The sequence below is a fragment of the Leguminivora glycinivorella genome, chromosome 1 (assembly GCF_023078275.1).
Source record: "Leguminivora glycinivorella isolate SPB_JAAS2020 chromosome 1, LegGlyc_1.1, whole genome shotgun sequence".
Taxonomy (NCBI): Eukaryota; Metazoa; Arthropoda; class Insecta; order Lepidoptera; family Tortricidae; genus Leguminivora; species Leguminivora glycinivorella.
The window spans coordinates 5185931-5205729 of NC_062971.1; the positions used below are offsets into that span (position 1 = coordinate 5185931).

At 41.1% G+C, this 19799-nt stretch overlaps 1 protein-coding gene across 1 annotated transcript; it reads right to left on the reverse strand.

The window, feature by feature from the left end:
• Positions 1-76: 76 nt before the first annotated feature.
• On the reverse strand, positions 77-14373 carry LOC125226412 (another transcription unit protein-like). Its single transcript, XM_048130396.1, is given in 12 exon segments — positions 77-469; positions 471-591; positions 1673-1835; positions 2543-2758; positions 7072-7234; positions 8799-9013; positions 9532-9719; positions 10810-10989; positions 11829-11932; positions 12035-12655; positions 13022-13118; positions 14233-14373. Coding segments are annotated over 12 exon segments (2181 nt in total). The 5' UTR covers positions 14264-14373; the 3' UTR covers positions 77-387.
• Between the last annotated feature and the right edge of the window lie 5426 nt (positions 14374-19799).

Genomic DNA, 19799 nt, shown 5'->3' on the forward strand with positions numbered 1-19799 from the left:
ATGTCACTATAATTATAATTAAATATTTACATGCTTACGTTTAAAGTTGTCAATCCGACATATTTATCATCAATTTATGCGCAACGTAGAAACCATTGCTATTTGCAAAAAGTCTCACAAATTTCATCCTCTTAATCAACTTTTCAGTGCACTCGTTTGCCTTTAAAATGTGGCCGTAGCTTAAATACTTCTTAGAAGTATATCACCGTAAATTCTCTAAGGGCCAGTTGCATCAATCATAGATCAATCATCAAGACACACCAACGTCTCGCAGCAGTCTGTGGAAATTCCCACATTAAAATGTAATAATCCCTCATCGGACGATTTGGTGCCACTGACCCTAAGTCGTATCAAAACAATACAAAACTATTATATTAACCGTGTCTCCTACTCGTCTCCGCTTCCGCTCCCGCTCGCACTTCCGCTGCCGCTCCTGCTGCCGCTGCGGCTGCGCGCGTCTCCGCGGGCGCGGCGTCGCTGCCTCGGAGTCCGAGTCTTTGAGCGCCTTGGCGCGGTCGAGGCGCCGCGCGCGCCGCGTCTCCACGTCCGAGCCGTCAGACTCGCTGGAGTATATCGCTGCCCCCGCTGTTGCTGGAAATCAAAGAGGATCGAGTATTATAGAGAGTTACTATCAAAGTAAAATGTGTAATCATAGTGCATAGACTGCCATCTCTCGACACAAGCTTAAAACCTTTGAACCTCAGTCTTGACAATTTGGCCCATATTGTTGGCTTGATGTACTGTGTTAAAATGTCAAATATTAATATTAGCGCCATCTAGCCGAGCGTTCCCCAAAGGTGTAAAGCCATCTAGGCCACCGTACCTTTTTCTCTAGGGCTTTGAGGTACGCTTTTTTCTTAGACTTTATCCTTCTATACGGAGTTACATTGCTGAAAATGAAAGTCAGCATTGGTAAACATAACCAATAAATCTGCGACATATTTAACGGCCCAGCCACGACATTGGTCTAGGCGCGACAGCGGTGAGCGGCAGCCATACGTGCGAATGAAAAGTCCCATCGCTGTGTCTCGCTTCAATGTATGGCCGCCGCTCGCCGCTGTCGCGCTTAGACCAATGTCGTGAGTATTTATCCTTTTGAACAATAAGTAAGTAAGTAGTGGGAGACTATCAATGGATGTTCTGCGGGAGCTCCCTAGCGCCTCTCAGGCCGCGCCGAAGACCGAGAATGCATTGCTGCCACAAAATTTTATACTTATTGTTAGAATTCAGAGCTGGTACCCCATATTCTGTACTTTTAGGTATTTAAAAAACGCGAACGTAAGCAAATAATTTGTAAAGTTACGATCTGTCACTGAGAAACCTGTCTTTAACCTTCTTATTTGGTCTTGTAATGTTTTAAATTACCCTCAACTGGCATAAAGAGCCTTAGGAAGCAGGGTAGATTTTGTTTAGGTTTATTGAAATACCTACCTAGAGATACAGACTATCATTTCAAGCTACCATACCTTTCTGTCACTGCTTGTACTTGTTCTTAATAGCCTGGAGACTAACGCCGGCCTCGTCATACGAGTCGTCTCGTCTGGCGGCCGTAGTACCAGCCCCCACGCGCCTTTCAGGACTCGCCGAAGACCGTAACACTCAAGTTTACAGGTGACGCAGGTCTATCGCTACTAGAAGACTAATCTCAGTTTACTTATCTTAATGGACTTACCTTTCTGTCCCTGCTTGTACTTGTTCTTGATAGCCTGCAGACTGACGCCGCCCTCGTCATCAGAGTCGTCACGTCTGGCAGCCGTGGTGCCGGCCCCCGCACGCCGCTTAGGCCGCGCTGACGGCCGCGAGCGCATGGCCGCTCGAAGCTCCATCTCCTCTTTCTGTAGACAATGTTTACAAGGTGTGAGGGACACTTGTCTATCATTTCCTATTTTCTTCTCTCAGTTATTCTAAGGTTAGCTGGAAGAGATCCCTAAAAAGGGATAAGCTCGCCTTTGTACATAACCATTATAATTATTCACTGTCATAATTTGTTCTGTACAATAAAGTGTTCACTACTACTACTACTATTTTTACTTCGGGACGATGGGAACCGGGTACAGGTTAATTTACAAGAGTTGGCACGAATGGAACGAATGATTGTGATGTGATGATGAGTGTACGCATTAACCAATATAATGGTAGCTGTAAATCAATCAAAGTATTGTTCATTCCATCGTGAAAGATCTGTAGTTCGAAAGATCTGTAGGAAGCCTTGACAGTTGAACAAGCCGGAAACGATCGTACTGTTTCGCTGATTTTTTTATGACTCAGATAGTTTGCGGAGTCCGTTGTGCAGTTTTTGGCTTTCCTTGGTGAAAATTAGCGACTGATCAAAGACGGGTTCTAAACGAAGGAAACACATGGCGTAGAAGTGGCTAAATGGGAAGAGTAAATGAGAATTAAAAGTTAAACTTTCTTGAGACATATTCAGACATATATATATATATATGACAGATTCATTAGTAAATGAGAAATTAACGAAAAGGGAAAACGCAGTAAATATGTAACTATCTATAAAGGTACAAGTACAAGGGATTCTTTTTACCTTAAGTTGATACTTCCTATCGGCATCAGGGTCAGCGCCCACTTGCGACAATATCTTGATGGAACTAGTCTTAGTGGAACGGTCCGCCAACGACAGTGTCATCTTCCTGTGAGTGAAGGATTCTGTGGAGTGTGGTCGGAAGGACAACTTTGTACGGAACACAGCCTGGCCTTGAAGACCTGTACCTTGGCGGACGAAGAGATGGTTGTGGTCTCCCTGGAAATAAAGATAATATTAAAATATGTTAGTCGGTAGCAAAACTAAATTGAGAAAGAGCTTTTTTGGGTTCATCAGTTGGGTAGGCATCAGTGGCGTAGCGTCGATACGACTCGATTCCCAACGGTTCCCTAAAATTCTCCAGTATCTGTAGAAGTCCATACAAAACAGATCCCGAAAACTCCTCCGGCTTTACTAACGAAAATATTCACGCCACGCCACTGGTAGGTATATAAAACCAAAGACATATAACTCCGTATAGACAGATAAAGTCTAGGAAAAAACGTACCTCAGTACCATACAAAAAACCGGCCAAGTGCGAGTCGGACTCGCCCACCGAGGGTTCCGTACCTACAAAACTATTAGGTACTTTTACGTTACTCACATAAGTCTAAAGACTGGGCTAGGCTAGAAGTATAGGTTCTCTAATGAGCATAATTGTGTTTAGCGCCACCTCTCGACGAATTCGCGAATTAATTAGCACGTTACAGCTTGCGTGAGGTCTTTTATAATGTTAACCAAATTCAACATTTTTTATTTTATTTTAAAGAAGGTGTTTTATGTAAAATTTTGTAGCTATAAATTTTAACACCTTTATTCATAAACATACACTAAAGTTATCCAGCCGATAAAGTTCGTTTGTCCCTTTCTGTCACACCAATACGTCGGAAAGGCAACCGAACTTTATCGGCTTGATAACTTAGTGTACGTTTATGAATAACGGGGTGAGTATTACCGTACTGTAAAAATGTAATGTATACGGATTAATGAATTTAATATAGATAGGTAATTATTGATATGTGGCAAAACGAAGGATATTGTTTACACCTTCGCAATAAGTATCTAATGATATTTTTTTAATTTACCATGTTATTTCACGTACCTACTTAGGTACTTATTTTAAAAACTCTAAAAATGTCTATTGAGTTTCTGTCGCAGACCACCATGTGGCTTCTGCATATTCTGCGCTGTGATAGAGTTGCCATAGTAGGTATGTATATATTGTATAATTAGGCAATAAGAGGCAAAAAACATATTGTGCTAAAATATTTAAAATACCTACAGTCATTTCCGAAACGTGTGAATTCATGTCAATACTTTCTTTTATCAGTATTACACGGAGTAGGTAAACGTTTCATGGCAGCGGCAGCGCAAACTGCAGAGAGCGCACGTGGACACCGGCGCGGCGCCACAGAATATATAATAGCACAAGTAAAGAAGGCCCACTGCTTTGATGTTTCCGAAATGCCGCCTTTTTAAATACCTACAACATTCTTACAAAGAAACAAGCCGCACGTGCGCGGCGTCCGGTGATAGGGTTACCAATGGATCCAAACGAATTAATACTCAGATTAAATGTTATATTATTATATTCAAGTCTTGAGTACTTTCTAGGTATATACGCTGTATTTATATATTTTTGTTCAAGGTTCCAACATCACAAGCCTTATTGAACTTTTCCGTGGAACTTAATCAGTAGTAGATATTTATAAGAATATCTTTTGGTATTTATTTTATTCAATATGTCTATTTAATTAAGTATTATTAGCCATTCCACCCGTGGACATCGCTTAAAAAACCTCGCGACGTAAAGTAACAATAGAAAGTGCGAACGTGCATTCCGTAAGAATGTGCGCCACCCCTGAGTAGGCCGCGAACTCGCGGCCAACAGCTCGCGGCCGCCAGGATATACTTGTAGCGCGGCGATAGGATAGCGGAGTGAGCCGCCCCTGGCGGACGCGTCTGTGTGCGTGAGCTAGGTATGCATACTACTACAACTGCTGTAGGCACCGCCCCCCCCTCAGCGCGTCCTCTGCGGCGCGGCGATAATCACCTAGCCCTAAGGCCCTGGTTTCTCTGGCCCGTCACACGCGCCCGGCGGCGTTTGGATGTGAGCCGCATGTGCCGCTGTGCCACACGCTGTCGGTCGCGGGTGCGAATACCTACTTTAATTGCCCTTGAAAAAAATCATAAGTTATTATTGTATGAAAATATCGATTACAACTCGTGTTAGAACTGTGTAGTATTCTTAAGTATAACGTGAAATAAATTTAACATTTCTCTTTTATATATTACAAACAGAATATAATCACAATTACTATACTTCATTACCTACATGTCAAGTCTGTGCAATTATGATGCGATTAATCTATGATTTCGTTCAACAAAATGGCAGCGATAGCTTCGCGTTTGAGGAGCGCGTTCCTTCATTGAAATAATTACTTAAATAAAGATCGATTAACATAGCGTGTATACTAACCGATTAAATGTGACACGTCAGTTTTATTCGATTTTCTCGTATGGCTTAAACAGCATCTTGTTGCGCAGGAAGGCATTTTTACATTTTATTTGTGTGCAGGCAGAAACATAAGTCCAATGGACTTATGTTTGTAGCGCAAAGGTTTTGCTCACAGTGTCCTCTCTAGTATTACCTCAATGAGTTCATCATTATCTTTAGTGAAGTCAGTCATTTTCCATATCAAGACGCCACCCGCCGTCCGTTGCTATTGTACAAAACGAATACAGACCGTCGCGTGCGGCGTGTGACCTTCGCCCGTCGAACCACCCGCCGCCGGCGACGTTTCAAAGAAACTACCCTCAAACATTTCCGAACAAAACATTCGAATGTTGTTAGTCGCGGACCCGCGTAAAAAACCACAACACGTTCTATGAACATTGGTCAAGTGCGAGTCGGTTTTCGACTTTTCCATACAAAGAACTCATGAGCGCCTGAACGACTGTGATGGCAAAGTTAACTTTTCGCACTTTCAAGACTTTACGTATATATCTCGGAAACGATAAGAGATAGAGCAAAATGGACTTCAGATTTGGGCTGTCGTTGGCACAAATTCTATGTTTTCGTCAACAGAGACCTTTTTTTGGACCGATTTGAACAAAATTTTGCTCAGTCCACTTACAAACGGGCTTAAGCGCCTCCTTTTTAGTAGGAACTTAAGTCATTTTGGCAAATGAAAAAAAAAATTGAACAATTTCTAAAAAGAAAAAGACAGAAATGAATTTCTTTCTACCTGTCCATCACGCTTACAAAATTTTAAGACGTTTAGTAACTGCTTGCAGCGTCAGTGAGTGAAAATCTTAATTTGAGTTTTTTCTCGTAAGTCCGACTTACGCTTGACTGTAGATTTCTAATAGGTTTTCCTGTAATCTACAGGTAGAGGGCTATCTCGTGTATTTTTTTGAAAATTTTACGCTAAGTAGTTTCGGAGATAAGGGGGGGGAATGGTCATTTTTTGTCTATTTTCTTAAATTACTTCTAAAGTACCAAAATTAAAAATTAAAAAAAAATATATTTCAAATGCTCATAAAATGCTCTTTCATTTGATATATAACACAATATAGTTTTAATAACTTTGATTTTTAATTTTCAAGTTTACCCCCCAAAAGTGACCCCTATGATTAAATTTCATTTAATTAAATTACATGTCCGTCTTTGGGCCACAGGTTTACATATGTGTACCAAATTTCAAGTAAATCGGTCCAGTAGTTTCGGAGAAATCGGCTGTAACAGAGGGACAGACAGACACACGAGTGATCCTATAAGGGTTCCGTTTTTCCTCTTTGAGGTACGGAACCCTAAAAAGGTACGGTGGCCTAGATGGCATTACACCTTTGGGGTACGCTCAGCTAGATGGCGCTAATATTAATATTTGACATTTTAAAACATATCAAGCAAAGAATATGAGCCAAATTGTCAAAACTGAGGTTCAAAAGTTTTAAGCCTGTGTCAAGAGATGGCAGTCTATGCACTGTGATTACACATTTTACTTCGACAGTAACTCTCTATAATACTCGATCCTCTTTGATAAAACCTAGGAGTCATATCAGAGGTCAACTAGTTACTTCACTAGTTGACTTCTGAAGTGATAATTTATTCAGAATCGGATTACTGGGACAGAGACTTAGGGTTTAGGTTACTGGGACCTTTTCACAAGTCTTGAATTTGATCAAGATTTCACATTCACCAATGCAAAGGTTTTTGTATCGTTTTAATAATAATAATAAATAAATAAATATTGGGGACCCCTTACACAGATCAACTTAGCCCAAACTAAGCAAAGCTTGTACTATGGGTGCTAAGCGACGATATAAATACTTAAATATACATACAAAATATCCATGACTCAGGAACAAATATCTGTGCTCATCACACAAATAAATGTCCTTACTGGGATTCGAACCCAGGATCGTGGCTTAGCAGGCAGGGTCACTACCGACTGAGCCAAACCGGTCGTCAAATCGGTCGTTTTATAAATAGTAAAGAAAGGAAGTTGATAATAATAAAATGAACTTACGTGCAAAGGTTGCTTATACACGTCAAAGATCTCAGCGCCCAGGTGTAGTGACATGCTCCCATCCGACCATTTGACCATGCGCGCGTTAGACTCCTTGATAGCGTTGCCTTCTTTGTCAAAATTGGTCCTCCAGCGCATTGTATTCTCCACCTTCAGTTTCAATCTGTAATATTACAATGTAATGTACAGTCAGCAGCAGAAGTTGCGTAGCGGGTAAGGTGTTCAAAATTAACTTGACACGATCTTATTTTTAAGACAATAAGAGCGTGTTAGGATCATTGTGAACACCTTGCCCGCTACGCAACTTTTGCTGCTGAGTGTAAGTTCAAAGACCGTGTCATCAGTTTGGCCTCCAAAACCTATATATCGACACCTATGCCCATTAATAAGTTTGAAAAATATATGTACTTATTACAAAAACACACCAAACCGTTATAAGATTGAGCAGGCCTTCTATGACCATAAGGAATTCTATAACCAGGTAGTAGAACCTTCTGCACTTTGCAGGTGTTAATTATCTGTTGTTAATTTTTGTTTCATGTTTCCTATTACATATAGACAACAACCATGTGTAAATGACCTGTAATTTTATTATTAATAAATTGCTTATGAATCTTATGATTATGATTTCATGAATGACGACTTTCCCATGATCTTTATGTCTGATGTATCATGACTTCATCCTCATAGCTAAATGAAAAGTGGATGATCAAATTGTGTCTTTTATGACAAGGAATGGGACATAATCCCCGACTGTTTCTTACTATCTGTGTACATATATCGACAAATCAAGATTTGGACAAGCAGAAATCAACTAATAAAACTGTCAAATATTGCCTTCTTCAGGTGACGAGAGACCTTGTTTAACATCTGACATATTGCCTTTGTATCGTCCTTCTTTATCTAGGGTCTCTTCTGTAAGTGGCGGGGTCGTAAGGCCGAGTCTCCACGGACAAGAAACTGGGCAGTTTCACGAAGTGTAGCTTCTTGCCGAGCTCCGTCCAGATATTGGGCATATCTACATACATCAATAGATACTGACCTGTATCGACCCTCTTCATCTAGAGTCTCCTCCTCATCAATCTCATCTTCGTATGTGGCGGGGTCGTAAGGCCGAGTCTCCACGGACAAGAAATTGGGCAGTTTCACGAAGTGTAGCTTCTTGCCGAGCTCCGTCCAGATCTTGGGCATATCTACATACATCAATAGATACTAACCTGTATCGACCCACTTCATCTAAGGTCTCTTCCTCATCAATCTCATCTTCGTAAGTGGCGGGGTCGTAAGGCCGAGTCTCCGCAGACAAGAAATTGGGCAGTTTCACGAAGTGCAGCTTCTTGCCGAGCTCCGTCCAGATCTTGGGCATATCTACATACATCAATAGATACTGACCTGTATCGACCCTCTTCATCTAGGGTCTCCTCCTCATCAATTTCATCTTCGTATGTGGCGGGGTCGTAAGGCCGAGTCTCCACGGACAAGAAATTGGGCAGTTTCACGAAGTGTAGCTTCATGCCGAGCTCCCTCCAGATCTTGGGCATATCTGCATACATCAACAGATACTAACCTGTATCGGCCCTCCTCAACGAAGGTCTCTTCCTCGTATGTGGCAGGGTCGTCAGGCCGAGTCTCCACGGACAAGAAATTGGGCAGTTTCACGAAGTGTAGCTTCTTGCCGAGCTCCGTCCAGATCTTGGGCATATCTACATACATCAATAGTTACTGACCTGTAACGACCCTCTTCATCTAAGGTCTCCTCCTCATCAATCTCATCTTCGTAAGTGGCGGGGTCGTAAGGCCGAGTCTCCACGGACAAGAAATTGGGTAGTTTCACGAAGTGCAGTTCTTTTCCGAGCTCCGTCCAAATCTTGGGCATGTCTACGTCAATGCGTGTTTCCGGGATTTCCACTTCTTCCTCCTCTTCCGGTTTATCACGGCCCCCCTGTTGGAAATGTTAAGACTTTAAATGGTGCTCAGTGTACTAAGCAATGATAATTAGCCTAGTCTTTGGAATAATCGAATAAAGTCATGACTCATCGCTACTTCTAGAAGCATCACCGCCTGCCGAAACTGCCGCTATTTTGACTATATGTGCGAATTAGGCCGATAGTCCACTATCATATGTTCATCATAGAAATATGATCATAGGTCTGTATGCCTCCCTATTTCTCCAACGTGAAGAAAAGTGTCGAGTAGTGGTACTGATAATTTAAGCTATTTGACGCGTGAATGACGCTTTACTACAAATAACTTGCATTTACTAATTAATGTATGGAGTTACAACTCTGGCCTTACTTATACCTCTATAACATCAAGTGATAATTAGGACTATACCTAATCTCCACTTCTACGCGCGTCATCGTCTCTGCGTTCGTCATCAGATCTGCGCGGCAGCCGCTGCGTGACCTTGACCGTGACCTCCAAGAATTGTCATCTGACACTTCTAATCACAGGACTAACCTCATCTCCACTCCTACGAGCATCATCGTCCCTGCGCTCGTCATCAGACCTGCCGCGGCTCCCGCTGCGTGACCTTGACCGTGACCGCGACCTTGACCGCGAGCGCGACTTTGAACGCCCAGAGGCCTTGTCGCCTTCGTCTTCTGTGCTGATGTCGGAGGCGTCACCGAATAGAGCGTCGGCAGTTACTGTAGGAAGGGTATTTGTTAGAAAAGCATTTCCGAAATTCTTCATTTCACATGCTCCTGCCGTACAAAGTCCTACTTATTGTTCCTATCTGCCAAAATAATTATGGTTAGTTTCATCTACTAGTCAAATTAACATGCATGGTCCTTATAAGACGACAACATTATGGGTAAGCTTTAATAGCTTTTGACAAATAAATAAAAACGTTACAACGGTTATAAGACTCATAATAAGGTTCTCAGGTTAGGTACCAATGTCCAATACCACTTAGGCCCACTTGCACCAACCACTTAATTCCATATAGAATGGTGGGTTAACCCTCCATTTTCGTTGGTGCAAAGTGGCCCTTAGGGTTAACCCGAGGTTAATCCACCATTTTATATGGAATTTGACAGTTGACAGCCCACTAACCCTGAGTTAAGCGGTTGGTGCAAGTGGGTCTTAGATACCAGCGTCAGTCCTGAGGCTTAATTATCAGAATCGTCCGAAGTCATCGTCTTGCCACTAGTATCGAACCGGTGCCTTTACGCTTCAGCTAGCTTTGTTTTACTATCCTATTACAGCTCGGCCACACATGCGCGTTTTGAGAGCGTAGGCGGAGCGCAATGATAGCGGTGCGCCGGACGAACGCTGGCGTTGCGCCCAGCAGACGCCGGTGGGAACTAACGAGCGCGGATTGCGATGCGAGCGAAATGCGCGCGGATTGCTACGCTATCAAAACGCTTTACTGACCCATGAAGGTATAAGTTTTTTTGCAAAAATTTCATTTTTGGAACAAGCTTTTATCGCCGACTGTACCATTCTTTCACCAGTCATCTGCTGCTTTCCGAGGCGTTTCTAAAAACCCCTTACTCGATGGGGATACGACGTTTCATAATGTTCCTATGACCACCTTTCTGCTCCATCATCGGATCAGCTCCATGATACCATAATACTGCATTGTCACGTCATTTACATATGTGTGCAAAATTTCAGATCAATCGGGAAGTGGGTCAAATTTAGCTTCTATGTTTAGACCCAAACTAACATACTATATACCAAGGCAAGTTAAATAAAAGCTTGTAATAAGAAGTAGTATTTTATGAATCTTACCAGTGTCAGTCTTCTCTTTCTCCTCATTATCATCGTCGTCGGAGTCCACCAGTTTCTTGGCCTTCCGTTTGGGCTTGCCGCTGGTATCGGAACCGCTGTCAGAGCCTTTACGTTTCGGCACGCTCTTGCCGCCGTCACTGTCCGAATCGGATATCACTGCGCGCTTCTTCTTCTCTGCTGCTGCGGAGTCGGTAACAAGGAAATATTAAAATAGAGGTCGTGAATCTGACTAATTCTCCAGTTCTTTTTTTTAGCTGATGTAGTGCAGATCCTATACAGAAAATCGTAACTTAATTATACATTTGAATGAAATTGAGAGCAAACAATCGTATGCAGTACCTAAATAATCGGCTGAAATATGCATATAGGTACCGTCGCGGTTCTGTCAGGGGTACATAATTAAGTAGGTTACTCCCTAAAATCTTTATTGCTTTGTTCTTCCAAAACCGGCCAAGAGCGTGTCGGGCCACTCTCAGTGTAGGGTTCCGTAGTGTTCGGTATTTTTTTCGAAAACTGTTCAACTTATCAAGTTCAAAATAATTTTCCTAGAAAGTCTTTATAAAGTTCTACTTTTACGAATTTTTTCATATTTTTTAAACTTATGGTTCAAAAGTTAGAGGGGGGGGGACGCAATAATTTTAACTTTTGGAGCGATTATTTCCGAAAATATTAACAATATCAAAAAATTATTTTAGTAAATCCCTATTCATTTTTTAATACCTATCCAACAATATATCACACGTTAGGGTTGAATGAAAAAAAAACACTCCCCACTTTACGTGTAGGGGGGGGTACCCTAATAAAACATTTTTTTCCACTTTTTATTATTTTTGCAATTTGTTGGCACTAATTCTCAGCTTTCTAGTGCTAACGGGCACTGAGATTATCCGCGGACGGACAGACAGACATGGCGAAACTATAAGCGTTCCTAGTTGACTACGGAACCCTAAAAAGTATAATGTTTATATCAATAAAATGATCCACAGCATATGTAATAATTAATTGAACAAGCAACTTACCAGTTTTAGTTTCAGACGCATTCGAACTCTTAGAACGCGACCGCGAACGGCTCTTTGACTTGGATTTACTTCTAGATTTTGATCTGGACTGTCTTGACCCCGATCTGGAATACGATAAAGTATTCTTATTATTTTATTCGTCTATTCCCCATGCATGTAGCATACTTGATTACTTGTATTAGTAGATAGATACAGAAGGTTTTTACCTGGATCTGCTTTTGGCCTTAGCCTGGTCGTCGTCAATCATGAGATTCGGCGAATTCGACCTGCTGTCCTGCACATCCTGCCTCTCTACAGGACTCTTAGACCTCGAGGACGCACTACCAGATCTAGACCTGGACTTCCTACTCTTCGGACTAGCACTCGCCGATTTCGACCTCGACCGGCTTTTCGCCTTCGGACTTGGAGACCGCGACTTTGACGAACGCGACCCCTTCGGACTCTGAGATTTGGACTTTGGACTTTGGGACCGGGATTTGGGGCTGGCGGAACCTGATTTGGGACTTTGGGAACGGGATTTGGGAGACTGTGCGCCAGACTTCGGACTGGCCGAGCGAGATTTCGCGCTGCCTGAACGAGATCTGGCGCTGCCTGAGCCTGACCTACGGGAACCACTTCTAGACCGTGACTTGGACTTGCTTCGGCCTTTAACGCTTCCAGATGATGAAGCTGATTTGTTGCTCTGAGCAGAGCCGGAACGGGATCTGTTAGAAACGGCAGGGGAGTTGGATTTGCTCCGAGATGCGTTGGAGGATTTTCTGGAGGCAGCGGAATGGTGGGAGTGTGGGGAGCCACTTCCTGATTTAGCTGGACTGCGGGAGCCAGATCTGAAAAAATATGTTAATAAATAAATAAAACCAGTTGGATGCAGTTGATTCAAATTTATATGAAAATATGTTTGAATAATATTTGTTCTTCCTCCATGCTCAAAGAGCAGGGTATCTTTTGATAAAAAATTGGCACATAAAAATACCAATAAAATTCATTATTTAAGGGTGTAATTTTACAATGTTGTTAAGTATGTGCGGACATATTTGAGTCGTCAAAAACTTGATTCACCCAAAAATTTAAACTTGCTATTATACAAATGCAATTTTTTTGCACTGATAAATCACATTATAAATAAAATGGAATGAAAAAGCTATAAGTCTTTGGTTAGAAGGTAATAGTATCTAAAGATATAGTACAGTCACCTAGATCGGCTGCCCTCCTTGCCGGATGGAGCCGGGCTAGGGCTCTTCTTGCTACTCGCACTGGACCCGCTGTCCGACTCCGACCCAGAATCTGTGTCTGAAACAAAATGTATCATCGTTAAATTAGCTTATTAATTCTTGTATATCTTAACAAACAATCAAGCAATATATGAATAGAATAGAATAGAATAGAATAGAAATAGTTTTATTTGTAAGCACTTAACAACGACGATAACAATATAATATACTTACACAAAAATTACCGACACACAAACAAATAATCATATATCCACACAAAAGGCTCTTGAGAAAAGTGCCACGAAATGGTCTCATCTCAGCATGTTGCTGGCGACTTCCAGCGCTGGTCTTCCGATGAGGCCATTCGGTGAAAACAATCATGACAGATAACAATTTAAGAATACAATAATAATAAAAAAAATATAGCAAAAAAGAAAGTATACAAAAGACAACAAAGATTTATAACAGACATTACATTATTACACAGTATTTATCGGGTCAGACTCGTCATAGCTGGACATTTATGCTTATGCTTATGCTATTTATGCTAATGTAAACACATAGCTGGCCCTTGAAATTTTAAATGACACCTTAATTTATTTTTGCATTAATTCAAAATTGCATGTTGATTATTGATGTATGGGTCTCGAAAGGTGAAGTTACTGTATAGCATCTGAAACGATCACCAAATTGCCTATCATGTAATACAGAGCTAAATGAGAATGTTCACAAACATCATTTTGTTCACCAACAAACTGGCTCACTTCATATTGCCAGGTGTAAGACCTGTCTTTAATTCTTTATGAGGTATGAAATATGTCAACATTAATGGCATGACCCTTTAAGGTTGTGTTATTTCTTGTTTCTCAAGCATATTTATAGTCAATAATTGATAGATTTATAATAATGGCTCAGTATTAGCATTATATGAAGGATTTTTACTAACTCAGGATTCATCTATAGGTGTTGTAACTCAGGTTCAATTCTACATGACTGTTTCAATAAATAAACATGGGAGTGTAAAATAGATTTATTAGTTTGATGAAGGCTTTTACTTTAAATATCATTTGACTTTGAAAAACAGGTCTTATAGTTCAATATTAAAACAAATAAATACCAAAATATTCTACGACACAGAATATTTTTGACACGGCGTAACAAAATTAGATTTACGTAAAACTGTAGTAACTTACCTTCAGAAACGTTTTGCGCCATTGGTGCCATTGTTATGTCACTCAATAAAACACAATTTAGTAGCAATTACTAACAAGATTCAACAATTAAATAGAAAGCCAACACAAATACAATCTCAAACGACTAAATATTTTTGAGGTTATAAGCAGTCTTTGGAAACTCTTATATAAGAAATGATTGTATGGCGTTCGGGTTCTCAACGTGTCAACATAGAGACATCATAACACATTACTGGCAACACTGGTTATTAAGTTGACTGTACCTTGTTCCAAGCCTTCAAATTGAGATAGCGACATCGTTTCTTACTGGCAACACCACAGTTCCGATGACGTCAGGCGCAATACCGGCTTTTTACAACGAGTTTTTGCGAATCCAGCAGGTAGGCTGCGCGCCATAACTCTGGTCATTGGCGATTTGTTTCTGGCAGAGGAAACACCTACTAGAAAATTTTTCGGAAAGATTTTCTAAATAGTTGCAGTTCCAAATGGATAAGGTAAATGATGATCCAGGTGCATCGGCTTTAACTGAGCACGAGCGCATGACCAGGTTAGAGGACGTGGTGAATAAATTAGCCCACGAGGTAAGATCTTTACGTGACAATTTTTCTGCTCGCCCGCGGGAATATTCCAGTGATTCGGACGTGTTATCAATCATATCGCCTGAAGATCTGGAAACTCCAGAGGCTCTTCCGGTGCCTAACCCCGGGCCTGTAAAGGACATTAACTTCAAACTCGAGACTACCCTCAAAACGTCGGGTGCGATAACCTCAAAGGAGCATGCTGATATTTTGGACAAGTTGCAGCATTTCAATTCGAACAACTGGTCTCAGGTACGGTACATAGATGCTCAGAACACGTACGTGTCATCACCCGGTTTTACCGAATTGGAGAGTAATGACATGGTCAAGTCTTTTGATCGTAACCGTGCCCTCGCCGTTACGGAAAAGACTCTAGCCGCAGTGTCTCATGCTCTCATCATACAAAATGAGAAATTGAAAGCAGGCTTTGAAACGTTCGTGTCTTGGATAGGCTCACAAGGTGATTGCACAGTGGAGGCGGTAGCTGAAAAAATCAACGAGGTATTCTCAGAAGGTGATTATTCCCGCATTCACTTAGACCTCTTGCAGATGGTCTGTGGCCGTCGGGCAGACATTATCCAGCAGCGACGTGATGGAGTATTGCATTACGTCAAGGATCGCTACATGAAAGAATGTCTGCGTAAAATCCCACCCACACAGGAGCACCTGTTCGAGGACAAGCGGTTCTCCGACTGCATAACGAAGAATGGAGGAATCGACAAGGTATTTTTCTGTCCACGCACTCCTACGCAAGGAGTTGCTACCAAACGAGCTCCTGCGCAAGGACTCTCTCAGCCGGAGCAGGCCAAGAAGGCTGCGGATAATGCTAGCTTCCGCGTGTATCCTGGGCCTTCTGCTGCTCCTGCCCCAGCTCCTCAGGACAGAAAGCGAAAAGCTGGGCCATTTCGATCCAATCCTCGAGGTGACAGGTATTACAGGAACAGACAAGGTAAGCGGTCTCGCAGACGCTACGACTGACTATCTCAGTTTTCAAGCGGGTCAACTGGAGCTTTTTTATAGACCAATGGAAGGCTATGGGAGCTCCAGACTACATAATCAAAATTCTGTCTGGATACCGAATACCCTTTGTCAAGAAGCCGCCTCTAGTACACCCCACCAGACTTTCTTCAAAATTAGTCACGAAGGAAAGTCCAGAAATGTTCATTCAAATGTCGACTATGATGGAACAGGGAGTGCTAGAGCCGGCTCCATTGACCCCAAGTTTTGTATCGAACATGTTTTTAGTTCCAAAAAAGGGCGGGAGCGTACGCCCTGTCTTCAACCTAAGACAGCTGAACAAGTACGTATATGTGGCCAAATTTCACCTTATCAACATGTACAAAGTCCCAGACTTTCTCCAACCACGAGATTGGCTAGTAAAGCTCGATCTCCACAACGCGTACTTTCATATTCCGGTCAATGCCTCACATCGGAGATTTCTAAGGGTAATATTTCAGCGCCGACTTTGGCAAGTGACAGCCTTACCCTTCGGGCTGGCATCGTCTCCGCGGACATTTGCCCTAGTGACCAATTGGATTGCGGAAGTACTCAGATCTCGTGGTATCAGGGTGATCGTATACTTGGACGATTTTCTTCTTGCATGCCAAAGCCGATCATTGCTCCAAAATCAAGTAAGTCTCACGCTACAGATCCTCGAAAGCCTAGGATGGACAATGAATTACGGAAAGTCTGTCTTGACTCCTCAGAGGTCCATCGAGTTCCTGGGTATTTGCTGGGACCCTTGGAACAATCTGAAGTCCCTTCCGGAGGAAAAGATCCAAAATCTACTACAAAAATGCCGAACAATGGTAGATCGAAGGTGCGCTTCATTAAAGCAGGTCCAATCTTTCCTAGGTCTAGTGAACTTCGCCAGCTTCGTGGTTCCGAGGGGTCGACTCAACAGCAGACTGTTGATGAGGTTTTGCAACCAGTTGCTGCGCATATCCCCAAGGAAGAAGGTAAAACTGCCAATAACTCTATACACCGAGATAGAATGGTGGATCAATCACGTAGCTGCCACGTCCCCTCTTCATCCTCCAGCGCCCCAATTCTTTTTGACTACAGATGCGTCGGGTCAGGGTTGGGGCGCCCTGCTGAACAACGAGCAGTTAGCTGGCCAGTGGACGCATCGGGAGGCTCGCCAACATTCAAATCTATTAGAAATGATGGCTGTACAGAAGGTAATAACTTTGCAGAGCCGCTTGTTAACGCGATCCTCCCTAATGATTATGTCGGACAATCGGACGGTTGTGTCGTATTTGCGCAACGAAGGCGGTACGAGGTCAGAGCAGATGATGGAGATGAAAACAAACTAAAACAGTACCGTCATGCCTTCGGCAACAGAGGTAGGAAGGTCGTTTACGAATATTAGAAACAGGGTATTTCCAAGCGCAGAGCCTTGTGGTATGCCCAGGTCTAACATGCCGGCTTCAGAGTTAATGTTCTTGCCTTCTATTTTGACCTTAACCCTTGCAGAGGCGGGGCTATTAAAATCTATGCAGGCTTATTGTAGGACGATTCTATAATTTGTATTTTACATCACCACACCATTGTAGTAGTGCAGATTATTAATAGAATTAGGTTGTTTTGGTGTAAGCTGTAAGCTGTTAGTTTGGTTCTATATCGGAATCCCTAAACGTTTAACGTGTGTTTAGCATTATACAGTTAATAGGTACTTTTTGTAACTGAGGCAGTTGAAAATGAACATTGATCAGTTTACGAATAGTTTCAAATATCTAAGTCAAATTGTAAAACTTAAACAAATTGATTTAAACTAACACGATCTTAAACATGTTGTACTATCAAAAACAGGCTAAGTGGGTGTGATAACACTTTTCTGGAATTAGCAAACCTAATAGTTATCAATCAATGCCCCTTAGTCTATGAAGCCTTTGTGCAAATTTTCAGCTTTTTAAATCAACATCTTCAGCCTCCGCATTAGGTTTGAAATTTTGAAAATCTCATAAGTACAAACCTGAAAATTCAACTTTCAGATAAAAAAAATTTCGACAGAATTATGTTTAGTATATGTTATTGATACATATAATTATAAGAAACTACCAAAAATTGCCAAAATAGTGTCAAAACCGCCAAAGCTTGCCTAGTTTCAGTACCTACATTGGCCAAAATAGCCGCTAAAATACTGAACATTTGCGATTTTTAATGCTATTTTCGCAACTTTTGGTAGTTTCTTGTAATAATATGTATCAGTAATGTATACTGAACATAATACTACCGAAAAAAATGTTTAAAACTGAAAGTTGAATTTTCAAGCTTGTATGAGATTTTCAAAATTTAAAACCTAATGCGGAGGCTGAAGATATTGATTTAAAAAGCTGAAAATTTGCACAAAGGCTTCATAGACTAAGGGGCATTGATTGATAACTATTAGATTTGCTAATTCCAGAAAAGTGTTTTTTCGCTCCAACCTAGTGTATGTACATCAAGAAATCCTGGTGCGGTATAGGTACTTCAGGAGTTAGTGCTAGCAATGTGCCAAATGTGCGCCAAAATGCGGGAAATGTGCTCTTTAAACTCCAGAGATACTTATAAGAAATTAATGATACCCGCCATTCTGACGTAAGGTCGGCGGGTGCAATTTCAGTTCTAGCTAATGACTGCCTACTCAAGGGTGAAAGTGCTGCCTATGGTTAGTGCTCGCAATGTGCTTCCACATGTATGAAGCACAAACTAATTCAGAGAGTCGTTCGAGAGTAATATGGAATTGAATAAATATATCTATAAACGCCTGCTGAAATAAAATAGATCACTTTTTTGTGTAAAACGCGTATTGCTAGCACTAACCCTAGGCAGTACTTTCACCCTTGAGTAGGTAGCCATTAGCGAGAACTGGAAGGGACCTGACGTCAGAATGGCGGGTATTATTAATTTCTTAAATATCTCTGGAGTTTAAAGAGCACATTGATTGAATTTTGGCGCACATTTGGCACATTGCTAGCACTAACTCCTGAAGTATATCGCACCAAGATTGCTTGATGTACACCCGCCATTCTGACGATCATTTTAGGTAGGTACCTCTTAATCGAAAATCACATAATTTTGATTGTAATGATAAATATTAGACAATTTGTTTAATAGTTCAATAGTTCTTTATTTGCATACCATATAATTTTACAATAGGCACATATTATATGGACCCTGAAAAGGGTATAGCAAGAGTTGATACTTTACAATATCTTGTATCAGAAGTACTTAATAGCTAATTAGCTTATACTTATTATTTATTTATCCTAAAATGTAAAGAATATATGAAAATTAATAAAAGTTATATAAAGCTTTACGGGGCTTTCATTCATTCAATAATTTTAAGACAATAACACTAGGTTTAGGGCAGTATTTAACAACCTCATTTATGGGGCCCTATTTATCGCTTGCCTTTTCGGTTGTAATCGGTTCAGAAAATCACTTTTATCGATTTTTCACATCACTACTTCATAAAACCTTCTTGATATGATAATGCTTAAAGGACTTGCATCCAGGCCATAAATGTTATTTAAAAAAATGATATGATAATATAGCAACATTTTATTTTCCTATTTTGCTACAAGTGGAACTCGAGTGCAATACAAATCGTTCGACAGATACTTACTATGAAGTTCCGTCTCTTAGAACGTAGTGATTATATTCTCTTTGGTTATAAGTAAACGTCAAGTATGACGCTTGTTTGACGCGTATGAATCACATTCACATAGATACTAATGTCGATACTTTTCTTGATTGTTGAGACTTTGACGCTATGTGAAATGCAAAGGTAAATTGAAGGTAGTAAGGATTAATTTGTGTCTACAATTTACATTAATACAAATGTAATTACAACAAAAGTACAACGAAATACAAAAAAAAAAATCTGAAAATTAGGCTTGGTAGTGCCAACGTCAAGTTTGGATAAAATGAAGCCATATTATGGGGCACTTTATATTTCAATTTTCATCACACCAACTGGTAGCGGCCCTCTTGATTCTTTCAAAA